This window comes from Harpia harpyja, chromosome 14 (assembly GCF_026419915.1).
Source record: "Harpia harpyja isolate bHarHar1 chromosome 14, bHarHar1 primary haplotype, whole genome shotgun sequence".
Lineage (NCBI taxonomy): Eukaryota > Metazoa > Chordata > Aves > Accipitriformes > Accipitridae > Harpia > Harpia harpyja.
In genome coordinates this window covers 25,223,773-25,246,247 of record NC_068953.1, presented here as the reverse complement: position 1 = coordinate 25,246,247, position 22,475 = coordinate 25,223,773, and the positions used below count along the sequence as shown (strand labels likewise).

The window sequence follows — 22,475 nt, the reverse complement described above, 5'->3', positions numbered from 1 at the left end:
TCCTTCCGTGGCTTTCTGCAGAGAATGCAGTTGGGAAAAGGTTCATCTTACTGACTACATTGTGTATTATTCCAGTAAAAATAAGTAATAAACTCTTTAAGTAAACACTGAACTTTAAGGAATGCTACACTTGCATGTATTTCATTTCAATGCAATCGTTCAAATCCATAATTAGAAACAAATGGCAAGCCTGAAGCCTGGCTATCGCTGCAAAACACTTCATGCTTAAGCAGAGGTGCCAAGTTGAGGGGAGGATTTTGAACACCGAAACAGTCTTGTTTTTAACCAAAACATGATGCTTTGACTTTATAACAAAGATAAGCAAACACTATTCATGCCCTCTTCTCCTGCAGCTGGGAGCAGTGTAGTTTGATGGTAATATTGGGATTTGGGAAGGGTGAGTGCTCTGCCTTGCTCCAAGACTGCTGTGTTGCGGGACGGGGTTCACACCACTACATGTGCCCTCTGCCTTGGCACCTCCCCCTTCAAAATAATGGCATCATGTGAAAAAACACTCTCTGTTAACTAGAGGAGTGGTGATGGCAGAACAGGTGGATGCTTTTAGCCAGGGCTGTGGTGGGAAGATGAGGCTCCTGTGAGCTCCATGCTCAGCCCCAGAAATGAGGGGCTGCAAGGGGCAATGGGTTGGCACCTCGCCCACTTTTGCAACTGCCTCCCTAGAAAGTCGTGGGCTTCCCCGTGGTGTTGCCCTGAAGCCAGTGAGCCTCATCAGGTGTGTGGCCAAAACCAGATCCAGCCCGTCCAAAAAGCAGCTTCGCTTCCCTTATTCACATACATTAAAAAAGCCACTGCAGTGAGTGTCCTCCATGCTGTGCTGGACCCTTGAGTGAGTCTATTAAGGAGCACAGCCTCTCGTTATAAAACTGGTTTTAAGCTGTTATTTTTCAGTTTCCCCCAGAGCTGACCTTTCTTGATTTACTGAAATGCAGGAAGAAGTTCAGATAATCATAAGAACATCCTATTTGAAGCCACATCTCCAGGATTTGTGGCAGTGAAATTAGATAGGCAGTTTTGTTATTCATGCGCTGAGTTCTAGAATAATAAATGTCATGCTTGCATGTATTTAATTTAATTTAACACCAGTCCAGACATGCAAAATAGGGTAAGCACTGACAGGAATGTTAAATATGGACTAACCAGTTTCTAAATATAACTTCCTGGGTGCATGTTTTTCACTTTGTGCTTTTGCTGACTTGGCTTGTTTGGAGATAAAAGGAGAGATGGAAAGCAATTCCCTTCCAATGTAAAAGTGGATTTTGAATAATAGCTCCTTTAACAGAGTTTTGAAAAACTAACCTCTCCTCAAGGCAGCCAGAAATTCAAGCTCCCCATGGCAATGGGGCCGTGCTCCTGAAACGGTTCATGGCAGACAGACCCTGGCACAGGAGCCCTCAGGTGCTGTAAATGCCTGCTGGGAACGAGCACTCCAGCACCAGGCACTTCCCATGGGGCTGGGAGGACCACAGCATGCATTTACAGACACGTGGCACTTCCAGGGAGCCACTGGGGCATGTTTAGTGATGGGCATGAAAAAAAAACAAAAGAGGCTGCTCCGTGGCGAGTTCAGGGAGTTCACACAGGGACGGGAGCATCTCACTCTGCAGAGCTACAAATTTGAAGTTAGGCTGCTGCTCACAGCCAGCACACGGAGCCTTCCAAGAGAGCAGCCATGATATCTGAAACCCTGAGCACTGACCACGGGCAAACCCAGGCCAGGGGTTTGCAAACCGGCACTGAAGTTAAAAAGGCAACACTGTGCTTTGAACATGGGAGGAATGTGTCTGCTGCTTCAGCATCAAAGCCGATGCCTGTGATTGCCCAACCGCTAACAAACCCAGGGGTCACTGATTCACCATCTCCTCCTTTGGGCTCGGTCTTGCTGCATCCCTCATGGACAGATGTTGCCACGCCAGCAGGCCAGGCTTGTGCCATGTTATAATCTAAACCAAACAAAGCCTTGCAGTGACACGAATTATGTCTCCCCACAACAGGCCTGTGTGATGGACTAGGAAAAGCACCCTGGGTTTGCTGATGTGTTTGTCATACCAGTGCCTCCAGTTAGCAAAACATAAATTCACAGGGAGCAACTTCTTTAATCTGTGGGCTTGCCTGGTAGAAGTCTTGATTCAGCAAAATATGAGCACATTTCCATGCTTATTACTCAAGACAGTGACTATTAAAGTCACCAGTTGTTGGTACAGACAAGGTAATTATTAAAAGAAAGTATGCATTAAAATAAACATAGATGATCCACTAATCAAGGGCATGCTTATGTCAACAAAGCAATTCAAAGCAGAGTCTCTCCAAACTGTACAAAGATCCAGGAAAACCTGCCATACTTGAACCTAGCCATAAAACCTGGGTCTCAGGCCTTATCAAACCTAGGAAGGGTGGATTTTTAAAACTATTTCAGCTGCTACAGATGTGGAAGAGGGCTCAGCTCTGACGAGTTACGCAGATGTCTCTGAAAACCCTTCCAGGTACACTCAGGCATTCCTGAATGCCTTGGCTCTAAATGACACAAACTGCTAAATCTCCCTTTCAGAAGTGAAACAGGCACTTGAAGGTCTGGGTTTGGTGAAGATAAAGTGGAGCTAAAATGCTCCTGGATTTTTTTTTTCTCTCTAAAGAGTCTTTTGTTCTCCTTTGGGCTCTCTAAGGCTAAGACCTTCTCTCTCATGGTCTTTTAATGTCTCCTAAACAAGAGTTTTTAAAGGAAATGCTAAACACAAACTTGTCTGTTCAACCCACGTAATCCAGTGACAGTGAATCCTTCAGGGCATCTTTAAAATCAGTGCAACTCATTGTAGATGCCAGCCCAGACCTCTGCCAGATTTAGCATTTTTGCCAAACATGTGTCATCACTGGTGGTAATGCCCCTATTGCTTATATTTAATAACCAACAAATGTTCACAAAGGCATCCTGTCAAATCCTCGTTATTCTGAATTATCTTGATGGGGTTTGCTATTGCATCCCTAAGCCACAAGCCTGTAACGCAATGCAGCACAGTTTGGGTGAGCTGACCAGCTTCTTGAGTCATGCAGTACAACCTGATGTTTTAATGAATAAATATTCCTCGAATTCATGACTTTTACATGGAAAATTAAATTTCCAGTAAAAAGACATACAGCAGAAAGGATGAAACTTTATAAGGAGTACGGAGCTAATTAAGCCTTCTTGGGACAGTTTCCTGCTGGGTAACTCATCCTATTATAGCCCTGCATCCCTTTTGTCCTTCAAGATCCTGCATGGTGCCCCACAAAGGTCAGAAATAAACCCTCCGTTGTAGGAGTGTGAACAGCCTTAAGTTCATGTGGATATTATTACGTGTATGCTTAAATGCTGTGTCAGATCAAAGCCTCTGTAGCTGTTTGGTTTCAAGGCTGAAACGAGTGGATCTTACTGCTGCAGATAGGTGGGAGAGGAGGATTGGTGTGGACTGAAGGCAGCGCATCTGCTTATGCTGGCTTTAACTGCACACTGTGAAGTCTCTGCAAGGTCTGGTAGTGTTTTATCCAAATGGCAGTGTCATGCTCTTTCCTAAGCCCACTCCTGTCCCACCTCATGCCCTCTTTCTGCAGCTGCTACTTATAGAATCATAGAATCATTTAGGTTGGAAAAGACCTTTAAGATCATCGAGTCCAACCATCAACCATGCCCACTAAACCATGTCCTGAAGTGCCTTGTCTATGCGCTTTTTGAATACCTCCAGGGATGGTGACTCAACCACTTCCCTGGGCAGCCTGTTCCAATACCTGACAACCCTTTCAGTAAACAAATTTTTCCTAATATCCAATCTAAACCTCCCCTGGCGCAGCTTCAGGCCATTTCCTCTCGTCCTATCTCCAGACACCTGACAGAAGAGACCAGCACCCACCTCACTACAACCCCCTTTCAGGTAGTTGTAGATAGCGATAAGGTCTCCCCTCAACCTCCTTTTCTCCAGGCTAAACAGCCCCAGTTCCCTCAGCCGCTCCTCATAAGACTTGTGCTCCAGGCCGCTCACCAACTTGGTTGCCCTTCTCTGGACACGCTCCAGCACCTCAGTGTCTTTCCCGCGGTGAGGGGCCCAAAACTGAACACAGTACTCGAGGTGCAGCCTCACCAGTGTCGAGTACAGGGGAACAATCCCTTCCCTGCTCCTGCTGGCCACACTGTTTCTGATGCAGGCCAGGATGCCGTTGGCCTTGGCCACCTGGGCACACTGCTGGCTCATATTCAGCCGGCTGTCAACCAGCACCCCCAGGTCGTTTTCTGCCGGGCAGCTTTCCAGCCACTCTTCCCCAAGCCCGTAGTGCTGCATGGGGTTGTTGTGACCCAGGTGCAGGACCCGGCACTTGGCCTTGTTGAACCTCATACAATTGGCCTTGGCCCATCGATCCAGCCTGTCCAGATCCCTCTGTAGAGCCTTCCTACCCTCGAGCAGATCAACCCTCCCTCCCAACTTGGTGTCATCTGCGAACTTACTGAGGGTGCACTCGATCCCCTCGTCCAGATCGTTAATAAAGATATTAAAGAGAACTGGCCCCAATACTGAGCCCTGGGGAACACCACTTGTGACCTGCCGCCAACTGGATTTAACTCCATTCACCACAACCCTCTGGGCTCGTCCATCCAGCCAGTTTTTTACCCAGCGAAGAGTACACTTGTCTAAGCCATGAACCACCAGCTTCTCAAGGACTATGCCATGAGACACATTGTCAAAGGCCTTACTGAACTCCAGGTGGGCAATATCCACAGCCTTCCCCTCATCCACTAGGCGGGTCACCTGGTCATAGAAGGAGATCAGGTTGGTCAAGCAGGACCTGCCTTTCATGAACCCATGCTGGCTGGGCCTGATCCCCTGGTTGTCCTTGATCCCCTGGTTGTCCTACTTGGCAATCTGCTGACATACTTCTGTAAATGCTAGGGTTTTCTCTCTCTGACCTTCCAGGTTTTTCCTCTCCTTATCCTGACATGTAGGTTCTTGCGGCTGGAATGGGGATTACGCAGGTCTGGTGGACAAACAGATCAAATTCTTACTTAAATCAGGCCCAAACCCAACCATTCTGAACTGCTGTGTAAACTTGAGTATTTTTCTGACAACTCTGCTTCTAGGCAATGCCCAGAGGTAGAAGAAGGAGCTCTGAAAGACTGTTAGAAAGGGCCATTTCACAACATTTCCTGTCCAGCCCTCGAGCACTGGGGTTGCCTTAAAAAAAGAGCTTCTGGCAAGTTCCAGCCAAAAAGATGCCAACTTCTAAACAGAGCCCCCTAAATCTCTAAAAGTATCTGAATTTTGACGGTGGAGTAACTTCTCCCATCCTTAAAGCACAAGATGAATGCTGACACAGGCTGTGAAGTTGTTAGACAACTATGTATTTACATTTTCAATTTGAAGTTCTCTGCATGAACAAGATCACAGTAAACTCCATATCTCTAGCATTTGCAACCCAATAAGCAGGATTTAAGATATGTGTGCTTGTAATCATAGATTCACCAGTATGTGGGATAATTGGAGTAATTATGCCAGGCACAAATAGTTTTTTCATGCTTTATCGAGAGCATATAGGAGCACAAAAGAGCATTTCATCATTTTTGTTCCATGGTGAAACTTATCAGCATTAGTAGTAACTTCATACAGAGCAACCAAGATGCAGATAAGACTTGTTTCCCAGGGAAACTAGACAAAATACTTGATCTTTCCTACTATCCAGTTCTATCATAACAACACAACCCTTCCTTCCTTCCTTCCTTCCTTCCTCCTCCCTCCCTCTGCCCTGTACCGTTGTCCCTCCCCAAACCTTGTGAAGTTGGAAGATCAAACAGTTTTAATCCGTTCCCACAGAGAAAATAATCTAGGCACAAAAATGACAAGTGAAAAAAAGTTAAACAAAAGAGGCAAGTGGAGAAAAAAGTTCCATTTAAGTGAGCAACCATTTGACCGGGAGCAGGACCTGCAGAGCTGGGTCGTCATGCAAACCATGTTTACTCATTGGAGCCACAGTTTTGGCATTAGTGTAATTACTCCAATAAGGGAGTGCAGAAGATCAGTACCTGGGTGCCCTTCCTTGCTTTCTACACTGAGATTTGCAGAAGTCCACATTAGACAACTAAATCCTACTAAAACCTGATGGCAATTGAGTATTAACATTCTTAAGCTGTTTTGAAAACACCAGCCTCTAATCAATCAATTTCTAGCAAGTAAAGAAAGTATGCGTTTTCAGCAGGAAGTATCAGATATAAATAGGACATGAGCTAACTAATGATTTTGACTTATTTGGCACAATACACTAAACCATGTGTATTAAAATATTATTAAATGATGACAGCATCAATTATAATTAAACCTTGGTATGCCAAGTGACTGCCACACCAAATTTTCTATCCACAAAACTGAGGTTTTCTGCCATTTTTTAAGCAAAGAGACTCTTAAGTAGTTCAGACCTGACATTTAGGTTTTGTTTTTTAAAAAAAAAGAAAGGAAAAAACCCCAAAGATTAAAAGGGAAATAAACCATCACGGGTAGGAATGGTTTTATCATTTGTCTTTCAAAGGGCAGACTTTTGGAGTTCTCAGCTGCTAAACTAAACCTGTTAGGAAAATTAAGCCATTTCACTTATTACAAATGACATCCCTCTAAGATGCTGTATATAAATGTATCTATCTGTGTGGAAGTCTTTTCTTGGAAGGAGCAAAGCAATCTTGCATATCTCACACAGCAAAAGACAGGCAGACATTTATGATGAACGTCTTCTGCATGCAATTAAGAGCCTAATGTGGCCATGCAAGCACAGGCTGTGCAGGGGCTGCTCACCTCTGTTAAGGCTAGAGGCCAGCCTACCACTTGCCAGCTATTTTTATGTGCTTGCTCTCTGTCAGCTGTTCTTCCTTCACACAATGTTTGATGAGCCACTGGGACAAACAAAGCCCTATTTAACAGAAGTCTCACAGGTAATTAATTGAATCCAAATAAGTTTCATCAAAGTCAGTGCCTGATCATGGGGCAGTGCATTCACACGTATATGCCCATGCACAGAGAGGTTTCAGTGCAAGCCAAGCCCTCAGTGCGGTGGTGTTTGCCTCCTCCAGCAACAAGCATACCTCGAAAACCACCGCCGCGCTACTGCTGTCCGCCTGGCAGGACAGGGAGTGCGCAGGCAGGGCTGTGCAGGCTGTGGGCAGCTGCAGGCACCGCGGAGGGGAGGAGGCATGGAGAGCACCCACCCCCTGGCTCATTAGCGGTCCTTATTCTGGCTAATTGCATGTTATGGCACAGGGCAATGGATGAAGTTACACCATGGCCAGGCACAGAGCAGCTCAGAGACCTCCTGGCTCCTAAAGACAGGGGGGAACTCTCAGCCTTGCCCAGGTTTTATTTCATTTAGACTGAACTTAGAACCAGGCAGATTATTTTATTTTCTAGTGTGAATGTGCTTTTGTTACAAGAAAGTTGGATGTGATTTTGTATTACTGGACTAGATTTTGCCTTGATTTATATAATCAGTGAAATCCCATTGACGTCAATGGAGTTGCCTGGATATAAGTAAGGGCAGACTTTGGCCCTGGTGTTCATGTCATTTGTGGTAATAAAAGGAATGTCCTAATTCTCCTAAAGAGTAATCAGAGACCAAGCGCACAATTACTTTAACAAGTGTTTCCATTGCTTCTTTAGTTGAAATTCACATGAACTTTTTTGTTGTTTTTAACCCTTTATTCATTTCCTTAAACTAACTTAGTTGCCATTGTTGTAGAAGATAAATGTAATTACATGAATTTCACAGATCCATTAGATTATGGGAAGCCCAAGAGAAATATTCCTATGTCATCTTTATTTTTACTGACGATCTTCCAAGATCATCTTCATGATGTGACTTGTATCATACTAGTCTGGTAGAGTTTTTCCAATAGCTCAAAAGTTGCTCAAGAAAAATATTCAGCTTGGAAATGTGTCTTCTTTGAAAGTACTAGTCATTTTAAGTCATAAGACTATGATACATTCAAACTGTGAATAACGTTTTTCTTGGCTTGATGAACATCTCTCTTTTGGGCCATCCAACAATGAATGGATAGAGCTCTGTGGGGAGGCAGTTGCCAAAGGAAGTATATTCGTACCTTCCAGAAGATGTTGCATCAGAGATAGTGGTGAAGTAGTTCATTTCACAGAACTGAGAAAACTCCCTGGTGCATTGGATGTTCCAAGTACCCTCATGATTTCTCAGAAAGATCTTACTGTAAATGCAGACAAAACCTCTGCCTAGAGCAATTGCCAGTGTGTAAGGAAAAGATAATGTAACATGCATGATTTACCACCAGGCAGATGCTGCCTTTGAAATGCAGCCTTAGCTATTACATACTTTTATATTGTAAAATAACTTCTGCTTTTGTAAATTACAGAAGTTAAAAATTCCTCATCTATTCACAGAAGAGGCTGTTCACGTGGTATTTCCATGCTCTGCTTATCAGTGTGCCAAAACATAGTTCTGGAAGGGAAAGACCACTTCACAGACTCAAGCGGAGATGCAAATCTCCTGCGCTGGATTTCACTTTTATGCTCATATCGGTGATAGTCTGTGCTTCATCACGGTTATGCTACTTAATTGGACTTAGTATCGGAAGGCCACTTTAAAATCATTGGACTACAATGTCTTTTCATCAAAAGCAATTTGTTCTGGAGTTGAGCTAGTCAGCTTCAAGAGACAAATGCTGTGGCTCTGCCCAGATTCCTGCTCCTCCTGCTCAGAGGAACTCAGGCAGCACCCTACCGACTCCGTCTGCCCCAGGGCTGTGGCTCAGGACAACTTGCTGGACACGGGACTCCAGAAATGTTTGGTTAATACATCACTTCTAAGCAATGCCGTCTAGAGACACAGTAAATGAGAAACAGTAGCTTCAGCAGTACAAAACAGTATTTCTAAAATGTAAGGTTACAGGTCTTGTTAAATATAACTTTCTTAGGAAAATAGCCAGCTGCACATTACTTCATAGCCTTACAGTCTCTCACGGTCTGCTCCTGCCCTAGCTCACTCTTCAGATCAGCTGTGCTCATCTGCTTTCTAGGAAGGGATACATTTTCAAATGCAGTTACCTAAAACTGAACATTTCAAATACATGACCTGTATTTGTCTCTCTTAAATAAATACATCCGTTCACTAGTGTGCTTGGGGACAAAAAATGGAGTCAGCTATGAAAAGGGCAGGCAGAAAGGAACCAGAATCAAGCTAGATGGCTTTCAAGCAGCAAATGTGTATGTTTTCCAAAAGCATCTAAAAACTAGCTGTCAAATTCAAGTGTCTTGCAACTCTTTGCAATTCTTAATGGAGTCACCTTAGTGCAAATGACAGAATTTGTGAACTGCAACACCAGCATGACAAGATGAGGCACCTTACCTGCTACCTTGACCTGGGTGGGTCTGCAGGCTCTGCACGGCAGTACTTGGAACTCCTCTGCCTGGTACATGGAGTAGTCAGTGCTTGCAACCACCAGCCTGTCTCCGGGTTTCCATGAGCTCGCGTCATCCACCAGATTCAGGACCGTGCTGTTCACATTGGTGTCAATGGTTACCGTAAGCTTTGGTTTCACTGAAAAGCCAGAATGGAAGGGTGGAGAATTCAGTTAATCTTATCAGAAAATGCTGGCTCTTTTTTTTTTTTTCTTGCCTGGAACTCCACAAAAATGATGATTTCCTCATGCAATGAAAAACAGTTAACTCTTCCAAACATGTTTTTTACTGGCTTTGGCTTGGAAAGGGAGCAAAGAAGAAAGTGTTTTCCTTCAGTTGCAGGCAGGTGGTTTTTCCACTAACCCCAGGACTAAATTTAAATGTAGATCTTAGTGGCTCATTTTCACCACACCCACTTAGCAGCAGCACTTGTGGGCACTGGCCTCTGTTATTTACAGCAGTCAAGTGGTCTTTAACATGACTGTTTTTTCCAGCAAAACAACAGTCTTCCACCCTTCTTTTTCCACCAGCTGAGCGCTGAAGAATCCTAATGACCTGTCTAATGCCCAGGTTAGGGGCAGCAGTGTTGGAATTAATAACTACAAAATAAAGTATTGCTTTCAAAACCTGTTGTCTTCGCACAGTCTGACTAATCCTACCTCATCCCAAAATGCTTTAGCAAAAGACAAGATATTTACAGGAAGGGCCTTGCCAAGTATTTGCCACAGCCTTGCTGGGCCTTTGAGACAACACCCTGTTGCCTCTGTTAGTGCTCAGGAATTTTTCCCAAGATAAATCTTCAGCCGTTTTATCTGCGTTCATGTCAATAGCCCAGCCTAAGTTTTAGCTTGGGAAATTACTCAAGTTGTTCTTACACCAAACAAGAGCCAGTCATCAGAAGACAGTATTTCTGCTTTTCCCTGGTCTGGCTTTCAAACATGGGGCACATACCAGATCTGCCACACAGGAACCGTACTCTGTAGTTCTGGCAGCCCTCACCGGTCTGGTCCTTGCCATGGCACAGAAACCTGTAATCGTGGCCGCTCTTGTAGAAAACCTCAGTTGTTAAATTAGCTCCATCAAGCGTCATTGCCTGGCATGAGAATGGAAATATAAAACAGGTAATACCTTGAGGTGAAGGGATTTCACCAAAACATCAATGCCATCAGAAGAGGCTTCTGCTTTGTTTTGGGTCATGCACAACAGTTGTATAACAAAACATTGTGATTGTTATATATGCTATCCAGCCGGCACTCCAGCTGGTGCTCAAACACAGCTATTTTATCCGAAGCTGCACAGATTATTGCTAGGTGCATGCCTTTCTCCTGTATCTATATTAAGACCATGTGCTTTTTTGGGGACGAGTATTTTGAGCTTCACTTACATCTGCCTCAGTGCCCTAGATTTTCTCTTGCCATTGGTTTGAGGGCAGATGAAAGACTGAACACAGATGCTTGCACCCAAATGAACTCATGGTTTCAAGCCTCCTCACTGCACTCATTTCATTGCTTGTGGCTAGGCTATGTCTGAACTTTGCAGAAGAAAGAGGTAGGGGTCTTATTTCTTCTTTGCATGGATCAGTCTCTCTAAGACAGAAACAAAGCTGCTGCAACACCTGTCGCTCTAAAAGGAACAAGAAGAGGTGGCCTTTTCTCACATACAAGTACCAGCCTGTAGCGCTGCCTTGAGAAAAAAGGCTGTATCATGCCAAGAAGCAGTGCGATATGTAGCCCCTCCTGTGTTCCTGCTGGGGCAATGTCACCCCTCAGGGTCACGTTAAATTTCACAGTCTGGCTCTGTAGCTTGCAATTCTCTTGACTCTTTCACAAAAATGTGATGCCTTGCATTGGGCAATCCAAATATCACGTGCATTTTAACAAGGCACCAGGAGATAAGTCATCTTTCAATGAAGGGCCTGATCCCGATTCTCTCACTCATGCAGACCTTCCTTATTAATGCATACACCCCGCTGCCATGTATAGGATTAGCACTGTCAGCTGAAGGAATGTGCCTCTGGCTGTGCTGCGCTTCTGTTATTATCATCATATCTTCAATTTTCTTGTATGTAGCATAGCCGGAGCAGACCAGCTGCTATAAATCAGTGTGACTTTATGAAAGCAATGAGCAACACCAGATTACACTACCTGAGGATTTGCCGTAAGATCTGCAGGATAAACTGAAAAATGTTGTCTTGCTTTTAATATACATGGAAAAAAAAGTAACTGTCATTTAACAGAAGAGAAAAAAAGGTTCGTTTCTTGAACAGAATAATATCTTTCTTGTTTCTCTTTTAATATGCATGCTAGAAGGGGCTGTATCATCAACAAACATCTGACCCCTGTTTTGAACTGAGTTGTCACTTCTAATATACATATATGGAAGCAGAAATTAATGTGGATTTGCTAAGACCTGGCAGAAAATTATAGGGCAGTTTTTTCCTTTCTGTTCAAGAGGAGATTCTTTATAACATCTAGCCCTGGAAACTTTCACTCATACTGTCAGCATTCCCATTTACTTCAATAGCGGCATTCTTGTGAATAAGGACAACTCCACTGGTTTAGAGTATGCAGGAACCTTAGGTTTGCCTCCCACAGATATGAAGTATTTTATTGTCTTTTGCTAGGCAATGCTTCTGCTATAGTTGTTTTACCAGGTAGACATATAAAGTGTATGGTGAACATATGCAAAAAAAATCTTGGGTTTTGCCTTTTTTTTTGTCCTTAGAGAGGCTTTCGCAGTCTCAGAAAAGGTATATGATTTCTCCTCAGCATGCTGGCCTGATGGCATAATTATAATGTTTAGCCCCAGACAGAATTCAAATTTCTTTCCACAGAGGAAAAGCAATTGACACCAAGAAATGGCTGGAAGCTCACCGGTATTTTTGGCAACGTACTACAGCTGGTAGCTTTACCATCTCATTACATTCTGTGATTAATTTTTTAGGTAGGGTCCATTCCACAACCATTTAAAAACTTTGAAATTTTCATGTACTTTTTCCTTTTAATCTTCCAGCAGGGAACCATCTATTTCATGATAGCTTCTGTGCTGTCCATGACCCCACCTGTACTCCTTTTCATGCCAGAAGCCAGAATTTACTGAAAGGAGCTCAATTCTATAAACTTTTGTCTCAGAATGATACAAGACTGGATATTCAGATTTTGTTCACTATGTATTAGAGCAGTAAAATAATCAGTGTCTTTTATTTAGAAACAAAAATTACTGACAAGCACAATTATTTTGGGGTTCAGTGTCAGTCCAAAGAGGACTTGCCCCTCTAAAGTGTGTGATAAGCTAGCCTACCTGGATGTCAAAGGGCTGCCTACAGATTTTATCAGGATGAGCAGCTTTGAAGTCAGAAAGCTTCTCCACGTCCTTAGATCTCGCTTTATCAGGCTTCTCAAACCACTCTGTCCATTCGACATCTGGAGACAAGTGCAAACAAGAAAATTCATTTGAAAGTCAAGCTTAATGAATGCAGCAAAAATGCATGAAGCATAATACGATCTCAGATATCATTCACAAGTTTCTCCACTGATGATCTGATTCCTGCCTCTTCCTGCCAGTCTGTCAGCAGCTTTGAATGATGCTGTGAAGTCTAACCAGCCAAGGGAGAGCGGAGTTATTAAAAGCTACATAACTGGAGTATGCAGTATGAGCATTATTAATAGGTATGGATTTTGGATCTGTGTCCTCCCTAGCTGCCTTTTCTGATCTTCAGGTCAAGTTACGACCAGTTACTGTATGTTGTCTGAAACACGGACATGATGACTATGCAGTCAAAAGAAGTAAGAGGTTGTGTGTGATCTCTTAGATCATAAGAGATGGAATTTCATACCCAGTGCAGTAAAGGAAAAAGGATCCCAGTTATTCAGAGTGTCCTGGAGACAACTGGGGAAAGAATCTGTGCGTGTTCTTTACTTGGGTTAGCGGTGAAGTAAACAGCAGCTAGCAAGTCCACTCTTCCCAAATGGAAAAGTATTGCAATAAAAAGGATGATTCACCCTATTTGCCAACTATCTACCACTGAGTTAAATGGCACACAGACCTCTTACCTTGAACCCACTCGCTAGTCGAAGAGACGTTAAAATGTTCTCCATTCTCAGCTTTGAATAGTTTGAATACTTTGGCCACAGCTGACCCTTTGTGACCTGTAAAAAACCAAACATTGGTAAAATCACTGAATGCAATCGATAAAAGTCAGAACTGAAAAGGTAATGGTCCATGTGTGTGTTTGCATATTTTGGCTATATTATCCAGAATTAGCCCTGCACAGCTTCCAGAAAAATTTAGTGATCTTGGAATGAGGCTTCAGACACTTTTATAACTGCTTGGACAATCAGGAGGAAAAATCTTCAAAAATCAAGAGACAATTAAAAACCCAATGATTTGTAATGTATTGCTATTTTTATTTGATGTTGTAGCAAGCCATGTTGTTAGCTGCTCTTGAAAATGTCATGAAAAGACACAGACTCAAAAGTCTTCAGCTTGCAAGAAAATGGTTTCGCAAGAGTTTTTGAGGCTACCAATACAGGATACACTGATTAAATTTTCAGCTGGTGTGAACTGGGTTTGTTCCACAGCTTTGTGTCTAAGAGAGGCAGTGTCTGAGCTCAACGGAGTTACACAGATTTACACTGGTGCAGGATCTCACCTTTTATCTCAGGGTTTGGATAACCTAGGTTATACCCCACTCAGCTGGTTCAGCTGCATTAATGGGAAGAAGCAATATATACAGACAGCATTCAATTAAGTATGTCTAACCATCAACTGCTCACGGCTTCGATGTAATGCAGTGTCAAGTGAAAACACCGTTGACCAAATTAATCTCAGCCATAATTCCAGTAACTCCCAGAGATAATGTCAAGCCAGCATTTTGTATATGAATTACCTTGATATTCAATGTGGTCTTCAACAGAAGAGGAGGGATTTCCTTTAATGGTAATAAAACTCCATGGGTGCCTGGAAAATGACATGAGAAATGATTAAGTTATATCATGTATGAGATGCATATTTTTAATAGCCCGATGTTCTTGCTTTTCTTAGGGGCACAACATTCAAACCAGTCTGATTAGTGTGACAGAAGCTTAGTTAAAACTAAAAGTATCTTAACACTCCGTATTTCTTCAGTAAATATATCAAAAGAGAAGGAAGTTTGAAGACAAATCCCTGCTTAATACACTCCTATAACAAGTGTGTTGCTCTTAAATGAGTGTTTAAAGAGTCTTGTGTGTGACAGACCCAAGGGACACTGGCAGCTCCTTGGGGAGCCTGAAAATCTTTTGTGAGTGTGTGCGCGTGTGTGTGTGTGCGCGTGAGTACACTAAAAATATGAAAAGAAACCACTTCTGCTTAAATAAATATAGCTCATACTGAAACCTTGTATATCACAATTGTCTTTGGAATGACCCATGAAAATCTCTAACAGACAGACTGGTTGGCAAAGGACAATAAAAAATACCTAGATAGTCTCTGCATATCTAGTTTCCTTATTTTGAACATTGAACAAGGTTTATGAGTCTGAATTGTCTGTTCAAATCTGATCCCATGTCAGAAGTAAGTTCATTACTGCCTGGTGGTTATTGGTTGAGTAGGTTCAATAGCTATCAGCAGCACTGGAGAATGAGCACATGGATGAGTAAGCAATGGAGACAGAGACTAAAGTGCCTCCCAACCTTGGAGGTGAACCCAATTAGTAGGGGTCAGGGGGGAGTTTTCTCTTCCAAATAGAAGAAGTTCAGGCATATCTGCTCTTAATGACTAACAGAATAAAAAATACGCTTTCAGGATGGTAGGGAGACTGTCACCGCTACCCTGAATTTAGCAGTCCCATAGATTAAATCATGCCTTTATAGGTATAAATGCCCAGTGATTTCAGCTGCATCAAGATTCACCCTTGAGTCTTGCAGGTCACCTTACATTTACCATCTGCTGGTCTAAGCGAAGTCGTAAACCGCTCTGGGACTTCAGAAGAAAACATACACAAACATTGACAGCTAGCCACTAAAACGTGCACAAATCACCACTGGCGTGAGCTGGGCTTTGCTGGGATTCACAGCCCCGCACTTTGGGGGCAGCAGGAGCAGGTTCTGGGTGAGCGCTGGTGCACCCCATGCTGTGCCGAGGTCCCACACACGCACCGGGCACGGGTCCTCAAGGGGAGGCAGTCCCAGTGGCGTGTCCTCAGCCCCAGCACAGGACAGGCTCAGCGGAAGCTGCCAGCACAACTGCCTCGGGAGCCTGCCAGCACGCCAGATGCTCCTGCTGGAAAACTGGCCTGTGTGCCAATTGCCAAAGGCACTGCCGGGCTGTGATCTCCATCCAGGGAGAGAAGGAGGAGGGGGACAGGAAGGATACTTTATCACTCAGCAGGCAAGATAGATAATTTTCTTTTTTTTTTGGTCACCAAATTCAAAACAAATGACAAAAAAGATGATGGCCCCAAAATAATCTCAAAAGTAATCTAAAGAATAAGAAGCTATCTAGTTCTGCAGCTCAAGGTTTTGCCTCATTTCATATGTTAAAATACTTGTTTCTCTCAGGTTTTTTTATCACTAAAAATAGTTTTAAAGTCATTCAACCCTGACACATAAGGACACATGCAATCTGTTTGGGCTATAAGAAATGAAGGGACCAGTAAGTCCAGAGCCAAACAAAAGCTCACACTTAAAGAGTAAACTCACTTTTCAAAAGGGCAACAATAGAGGAGGAATGCAAGATTTTCCTTTCATTCCTAATGTGCTGGACTCAGCAAATAGGCAACTGGAAGAGATGCCAGGAGCACAGAACCATTTTTGGATAAATCAGCATTGCTCATCGGCTCTGCTACAGCAAGGGGGAGTTGCACAACTTTAAGATCTGGTTGAACATGGAGCAACTGGAGACACAGGAGTTTGTCCATATAACGCCTGCCACCACCCCAGTCAGAAAACAACCCAGTCTACAGCTGAATAGCCTGGCTCAGGTGGCACCTCACAAACTGTGAAATAGAAATTTCCTAAGCCTGGGGCTTACACTGCTATTGTCTCAGTGATGCCCAGGGTCAGCCCCAGCCATCGGCAGGGAGTTGAGAAGATCTGACAACGAGAATTCAGCAGGACCAGCCAGCAAATTCTGGGTGCCAGGCAGTGAGTGGTGAGAGCACGTACATGGGCATGTTAGAAAGAAAAATCCATCCACTCTCCTCTGTCAGAGCCTTCCTTTGACATACAAGTTGACGTATTTATGTGTGTGTGCAATTTTCTCATCCTGAACATTTTTTTTTTTAAGATCTTCCAAAAAATTCTGAAAAGCACCTGTCAGGTGTATACATCCTTATTCATAGTTATAGATGTGTCTGAAACATAAACTGATATGTCTAAATCTTGTTACACTAAAGAGAAAGTTCAATTTGCCTAAGGAGAAAAGCTTGGATACGTCTGACAAAGCTGCCTGTCTTCCACTCTGCCATGTAACTGCCTTTGTAAATCTGGTCCCAGCTGCCATCCAGACAATGTTTTTTTTGAAAGCTGATGAACTTAAATGCTGAGAACACTCCTAAAAATACAGTCTTTTAGATAATGCACCAAGGTGCAGGTATTTTTCCACATACCAGTATGCTGGTGGGAGACAACAGTTACCAACTACTACAACATTATGGTACCCACAATGTCGCTATTATTTATATAAGGAAATATTGTGGTATTTCAGGTAACATCATGGCAAGGATTAGCTTTTTGACTGCAAAGAATAGCAATGTTGAAAGTCACACTTCCATGGATTAATTTCTATGGTATTTCCATTATAAGCATTTAAAGCAAAGAAGTGAGAAACTAGCATTAAAACACCACAGCAGCCTAAAAACATCAAGTGCAATTTAGTTTTATAAACATATGCGAAACCCATCAATTTCTTCCTGTTGCACAATTGGAAAGAAAAGTATAATGTTAAAAATCTTTTTCTGTTTCCCTAATTTCAGTCTTTGAAAAGAAACCCAGAAGGCTACTGGGCTTTAATATGGGTTCTGGGTATTTGAGAGCAAGCATTGCATTGATGGAGATAGCCTGGTTTTGGAGACTATTTCTGCAGCCTTGGTTGATTCTTTGAAATGCATTACCTGGTGTACAGGAGTCCCTACAATATTTGACACAACCTCTTCATCAACCACCCCAAATCTTACTCCATCTGCACGTGCCCTGCTGACACTTGTCTGTTACCACAGACTGCTGTATTGAATCACTTCTTCTTACAAGGCATATTTTTTTTCATGTTCTGCAGTGACCCTCTTAGTGCCTCTTAAAAGAAAAGCCTACATAAATTCAGATAAACACAAAAAATATAATGGCTACAGTTGGGTAAATAACACATATTCTCAACAGTGTGTGTGCCAACACAGACACCGTATTGGCCACAGAAGTATTTACAGTCCACAGCATAAATCCATCCTTGCTAAATTTCTGTGCTACGCAAGTCCCTGAATATGTATTGGACAAGCTGAAAAATATGCTGTATGTACATCTATATGTATTTAGCCAGGGATACACGGCTATTATTCTACCATCCTTAATGTTCAGCCCAACCAATCCACTGCGTATGTGTAGATACGCTTCTTAAATCTCTGGGGGATGGCTTGAAAATAAAGTGAAATAAGTAACTTGTGGGAACAGTATCTTGGAAAAACATCTTTTTTAATGTGAATCATATGCTATTCCTCAATATGCTAATAAAAATACCCAATATAGACACTGAATGCATCTTAAACTATCTAATTAACTGCTAAAACTTCACATTGAGAAGTTTCCCTCTTTTTTTTTTTTTCCATGTGCCTTTGAGAGAGTGGAATTATTTGGACATTTCAGGAGCATAATAAAGCCTCTGTGCTGGGAGAACTGGCAGGACTGGCACATACCTAAACCCAAGGTGGAGGAAATGCTTGCTGCCCAGTTTGGTCATTGCTTTCCTGGCCGAGTCATCCAAGTTTCTAGATCCTTCATCGTTCACTGCAACCGACAGGATCATGCCATTCGCAACTCTGCCCAAATACTGGGCAAGACGTATGCTTTCCTCTTTTGCTCTGTACGTATCAAACCTAAAGTGATAAAAACACCCAAAAACATTTACTTCAGTGATCATCGCAGCTTTATGTACTGAAAAGCAAGCGCTGTAAAGAAATAACCCTTTTGTATTGTTTACAGTAATCATATTATCCTGTTGCAAAAGCACTTGTCTAACAGGGTATATTGGGGGTTTCTGTTAAGCCGAATCGATTAAACTCTAGTTGACAGCATAGCAAGGTAAAAACGCTACTTATTCTTTGGTTTCGGAGATTACTGATCTAGAAAAAATTGTGTATACATGAAATAACACCCATTTGAACAAGATGCTGAAATGGGTGTTTCTGAGCTTACTGAGATGCTGTCCCCAACCTGTTCCCAAAGATCCTCACATCTAGACAGTTGAAAAGTCACTCACCGATCTGAATGGACAACTGCCCCCGTCTTTGGGTCAATGACATGGACAATGACACCCCGATGGCCCCAGCTCCTTTCAAAGTAATATCCACCTTCTTCCATGCCACCAGGATGAAGAGTCTTGTTTAAGAAAGTCCAGGACAGCTTCTTCTTTCCATGGATCTCAAGAGTGCCACCCTTACTTACTCCAAGATACTTCTGCCCAAAGTAGGGATTCAGCTGGCTGCCGTCATCCGCTCTGCAGCAGGAAGGGAGGAAAGGAACCAGTTTTGGGTTTGTATCTGACAGTCAAGGAGTCTCTCTCCTTGTTCTGCTATGGCCCAAGGAGAGAAGTGTCATGATTTGCAATGCATTTCTTTCAACTACTCTAAGAATCAGCAACTGCCCACACTGTACAAAAAATAAATTATTTGAAATAATACTAGCAAGCCCTGAAGACCAGCAGCAATCTGGAACGCAGATTATACATGTTATATTCATTCTATCCAGGCCAGAGGGAGCTTGAAGCCCAGACTGAATGACACGTTTGTGTTTTTGAATTCTGGAGGAAGTTAGGACCCTAACCAGGTGCTAGGAGGTCTAGCGGTTGTTAAATATGGGTTTGGCATCTCTGAAATTCTAAGACATCCTGTGGCAATCTGCAAGACATAAATGTATTCTACTTTGGCTCACTGCTCTCATGCAGAAAGAAAGGATGTTTAGGGAGGAGAATTTTCAGAATAAAAGAACTATCCAGGTTTTAAGCCTATTCTGGAAAATCAGCTTGAGTGGTGGCAAGGTGCATACAGATTTTCTGGCATGCCCAAATACCCCAGTGTTCATCTCCCCATAGGATTTGAAAACCAGAACCAAAACTGCATCAATTCTTACAGGCCATTTAAATTGTTTAAAAAGCTACTGAACTTTCTACAGACCACTGATGATAAGTATATCTGAGAAAATGTAATTTTAAGGAACCTTTTTGTTCCCTGTTGTGAAAGAGAGAGCCTAGAAAGTTCTAAGATAATATTTTACAGTGCATACGTACCGCCCATATAAGATGATAGCCACATTGCTTTGGTAAGGGCACATCTCACTGCCGATATGTAACTCTCCACCATTTTCAATAAGTATATGTCTAGTACGCAAAATGATAGGCTGCATATCATCTTTAATGACCAGTTTTCCTAAGTAGAAAAGGTTATGACATTTGCTTTAACACACAGCAGCTCATCAGAGGTTGTGATATCATTGTGCTAAACTCAGTGCTGGGCTCTCATGTCAATTTTTGAAAAATTCTGCCCATCCTCCTCAAAACAGCTCTCAATACAAATCCTAAAGATATTACATGTTTTTTATTCAGGCCAATTCTTAAAGAATGCAATTAAGATATGTGAGGAGGAGGACTCATTCAAAACTGAGAGAGAAATTCAAAGTTAAGATGAATAAAAGCTACTCATGCTAGCAGCCACCAGCAACACTATGACTCTGACCTTAGAGACAGAGGCACATATGTATCTGCCTTGTTCTGAGACCCTGAGAACACAACTAGCACAGTATGATGTTATCGGGACAATGATTTAGTAAAAAAAATGTTTTGAAGCAAATCACAGTAGAACTGATGAGTATACTGAGCTGCTTTTGTAAATTCTCCCGAAAGGACAGCAAGTAGGTTGATTATAATGGCTAAAGAACCGGTAGCATCTCAGCTACCATCCACCCTTGTACTGAATTAAAGCTGTGTTTGTCCAGTAGCCACCCAATTCTCAGCAAGAAGCAGGAAGCTCTCCCAGCATGAGACAGAGTGATTTAAACAGCCACAGTGGAAAGCACACTTCACCCAGCCTCGCCACCAGCACGTTTTACCTCCATCACTGATGTGGATAGAGTGGACGGTTGCAGAAGAAGAGAGAAGGAGCTTCCTGCCGTTATGGATTTCAATGTGGTTTTCTTCGTTGTGACCTGGGTTCCAGATTTCTAACTCAGGATCCTTATCAGGACATGCGACAGCTGCTTCTGCTGGGTGGAGATGGAGAGTGAAGACAATTACAGTTTGTTCGGTGCAAGACAGAAAAGAAAGCTCCATATCTGGACATCTTTAAAGTATCATTCTCGGTATCCCCCTTTGCTGACTCCCTGGAACACAGCAATATCTCAGTGCTGCAGAGTACATGTGGGTCACGACCAAAAGAAAACAAACAACAGCTTAAGCTGTATGGTTTTCTGTTTTCTGGAAGCATGGAAAAACCCACTACCCGATGCAAAGGAGCCTTGCAGGGGATACAGTTTCCAGAAAACTACAGAGAAGAGGCTGTAACTGAGCCCTTCCTGCAGTGACATTCGTCCTCATTCATACCATCCAGACACAAAGCCTTTCACAAGCCTAGGGAAGATGTTGATGAAAGGATAAAACAACTACTACCTTTAAAAATGCCCCCAAAATACCTGCAAGGTTTGAAAAGCTTTGTTTAATGTAAAGCTATTAATATATGTTTGCATACTGTGTTTTCACTGGAGATGGAAAGTAAAAGTGCTCAGACTAACATGAAAACACCAAGCACCAAGAAATTTCCAGTCCATCCAGGAACAGAGAGCAACAGGAATCTCACAAGAGAGAGACTCTGGGTTTGTGAGCTTTTCCAGGCAGAAGCAATAAAGATTCATGCACTTTGGGTTCACACATCACCAGTCTCCACACACAAATTTGATTGCAGACTGCCATGACATGTTAGTCTAAAGGGCTCTCATACCAAATCCAAGAGTCTCATGTTGTAAGTATTTACTTAAGTTAAAATATTTCCCTGATATAATCTCAGTCGATATGTGAGTCTCACATCTTACTCTAATCAACAAAACTGTGAGTGTGAGAGTCCCACGTGTGAGGCACATTTTCTGAGGGTGGAAGCCTTTCTAATCCTGGGAAGCTGAGGTCAGTGGAAGTTTGAACAATGAGCCTTTTGCCATCAGAAAGGGTGAGGAGTTCTCACCAGCTCTCCAATTTTTATCCCTTAAAACAAAAACACCATTAGAAAACTACAGGATCCACAAATCAATGATAATAGACATGGGATAAACACCTTGACTTTAGCAGGGTTCTGTCTCTGGCACATAGTATAGTAAAGTTGGGTGAGTTTTGCCCTGCAGATATTAATGCATTTAGTTAATGAAAAGGACAACGATGTGAATCCATGCAAGGAAACGTCCTGATGTTGGTGTAGTCGACAGAGAGCTGTTGTGTGCTGCCACTGTGAAACTTGAGGGACATCTGTAATTCCACAGCGACAGAAACAAAATCTGTCCATCTGCATTCAGTTTCATCTCAGATTCCTCTACCAGTTTCATGTCTTAAGAAAACAATAGAATTGGACCAGCCACTGCCTTAATGTCTCCAGGGACCCATTAAATACCAGCTATTCAAGGTAAGCAAGGGACATTTCATGTGGGCAACAGATGCCTTGGCTCTCTGCAAACTTTTTCCATATACATGAAGTGATCGAATCAGAGAGGGCTAATAATCTACCAGGTAGCAAGTCAAATATTGATAAACATCCCGGACCTGATTTTGATACCACTTGTGCCAGCTGGAAGCTGGAAGTGTATCAGTAAT

The 22,475-nt window shown here is 42.7% G+C and overlaps 1 protein-coding gene across 3 annotated transcripts in view; it reads right to left on the bottom strand.

The window, feature by feature from the left end:
- CEMIP (cell migration inducing hyaluronidase 1) overlaps window positions 1-22,475 on the bottom strand; it is a 116,630-nt gene that overhangs the window by 34,117 nt on the left and 60,038 nt on the right. For 2 of the 3 annotated variants that reach the window (XM_052806975.1, XM_052806973.1), the window contains exons 3-11: window positions 20,735-20,887; window positions 19,917-20,055; window positions 18,891-19,127; window positions 18,328-18,507; window positions 14,332-14,402; window positions 13,496-13,591; window positions 12,744-12,865; window positions 10,395-10,536; window positions 9,391-9,582 (exon numbers count right to left, since the gene is read on the bottom strand). In XM_052806975.1, the coding sequence (XP_052662935.1) occupies window positions 9,391-9,582; window positions 10,395-10,536; window positions 12,744-12,865; window positions 13,496-13,591; window positions 14,332-14,402; window positions 18,328-18,507; window positions 18,891-19,127; window positions 19,917-20,055; window positions 20,735-20,887 (1,332 nt within the window). The remainder of the gene's footprint in view (window positions 1-9,390; window positions 9,583-10,394; window positions 10,537-12,743; window positions 12,866-13,495; window positions 13,592-14,331; window positions 14,403-18,327; window positions 18,508-18,890; window positions 19,128-19,916; window positions 20,056-20,734; window positions 20,888-22,475) is intronic. The other variant, XM_052806974.1, reaches the window with a different exon arrangement.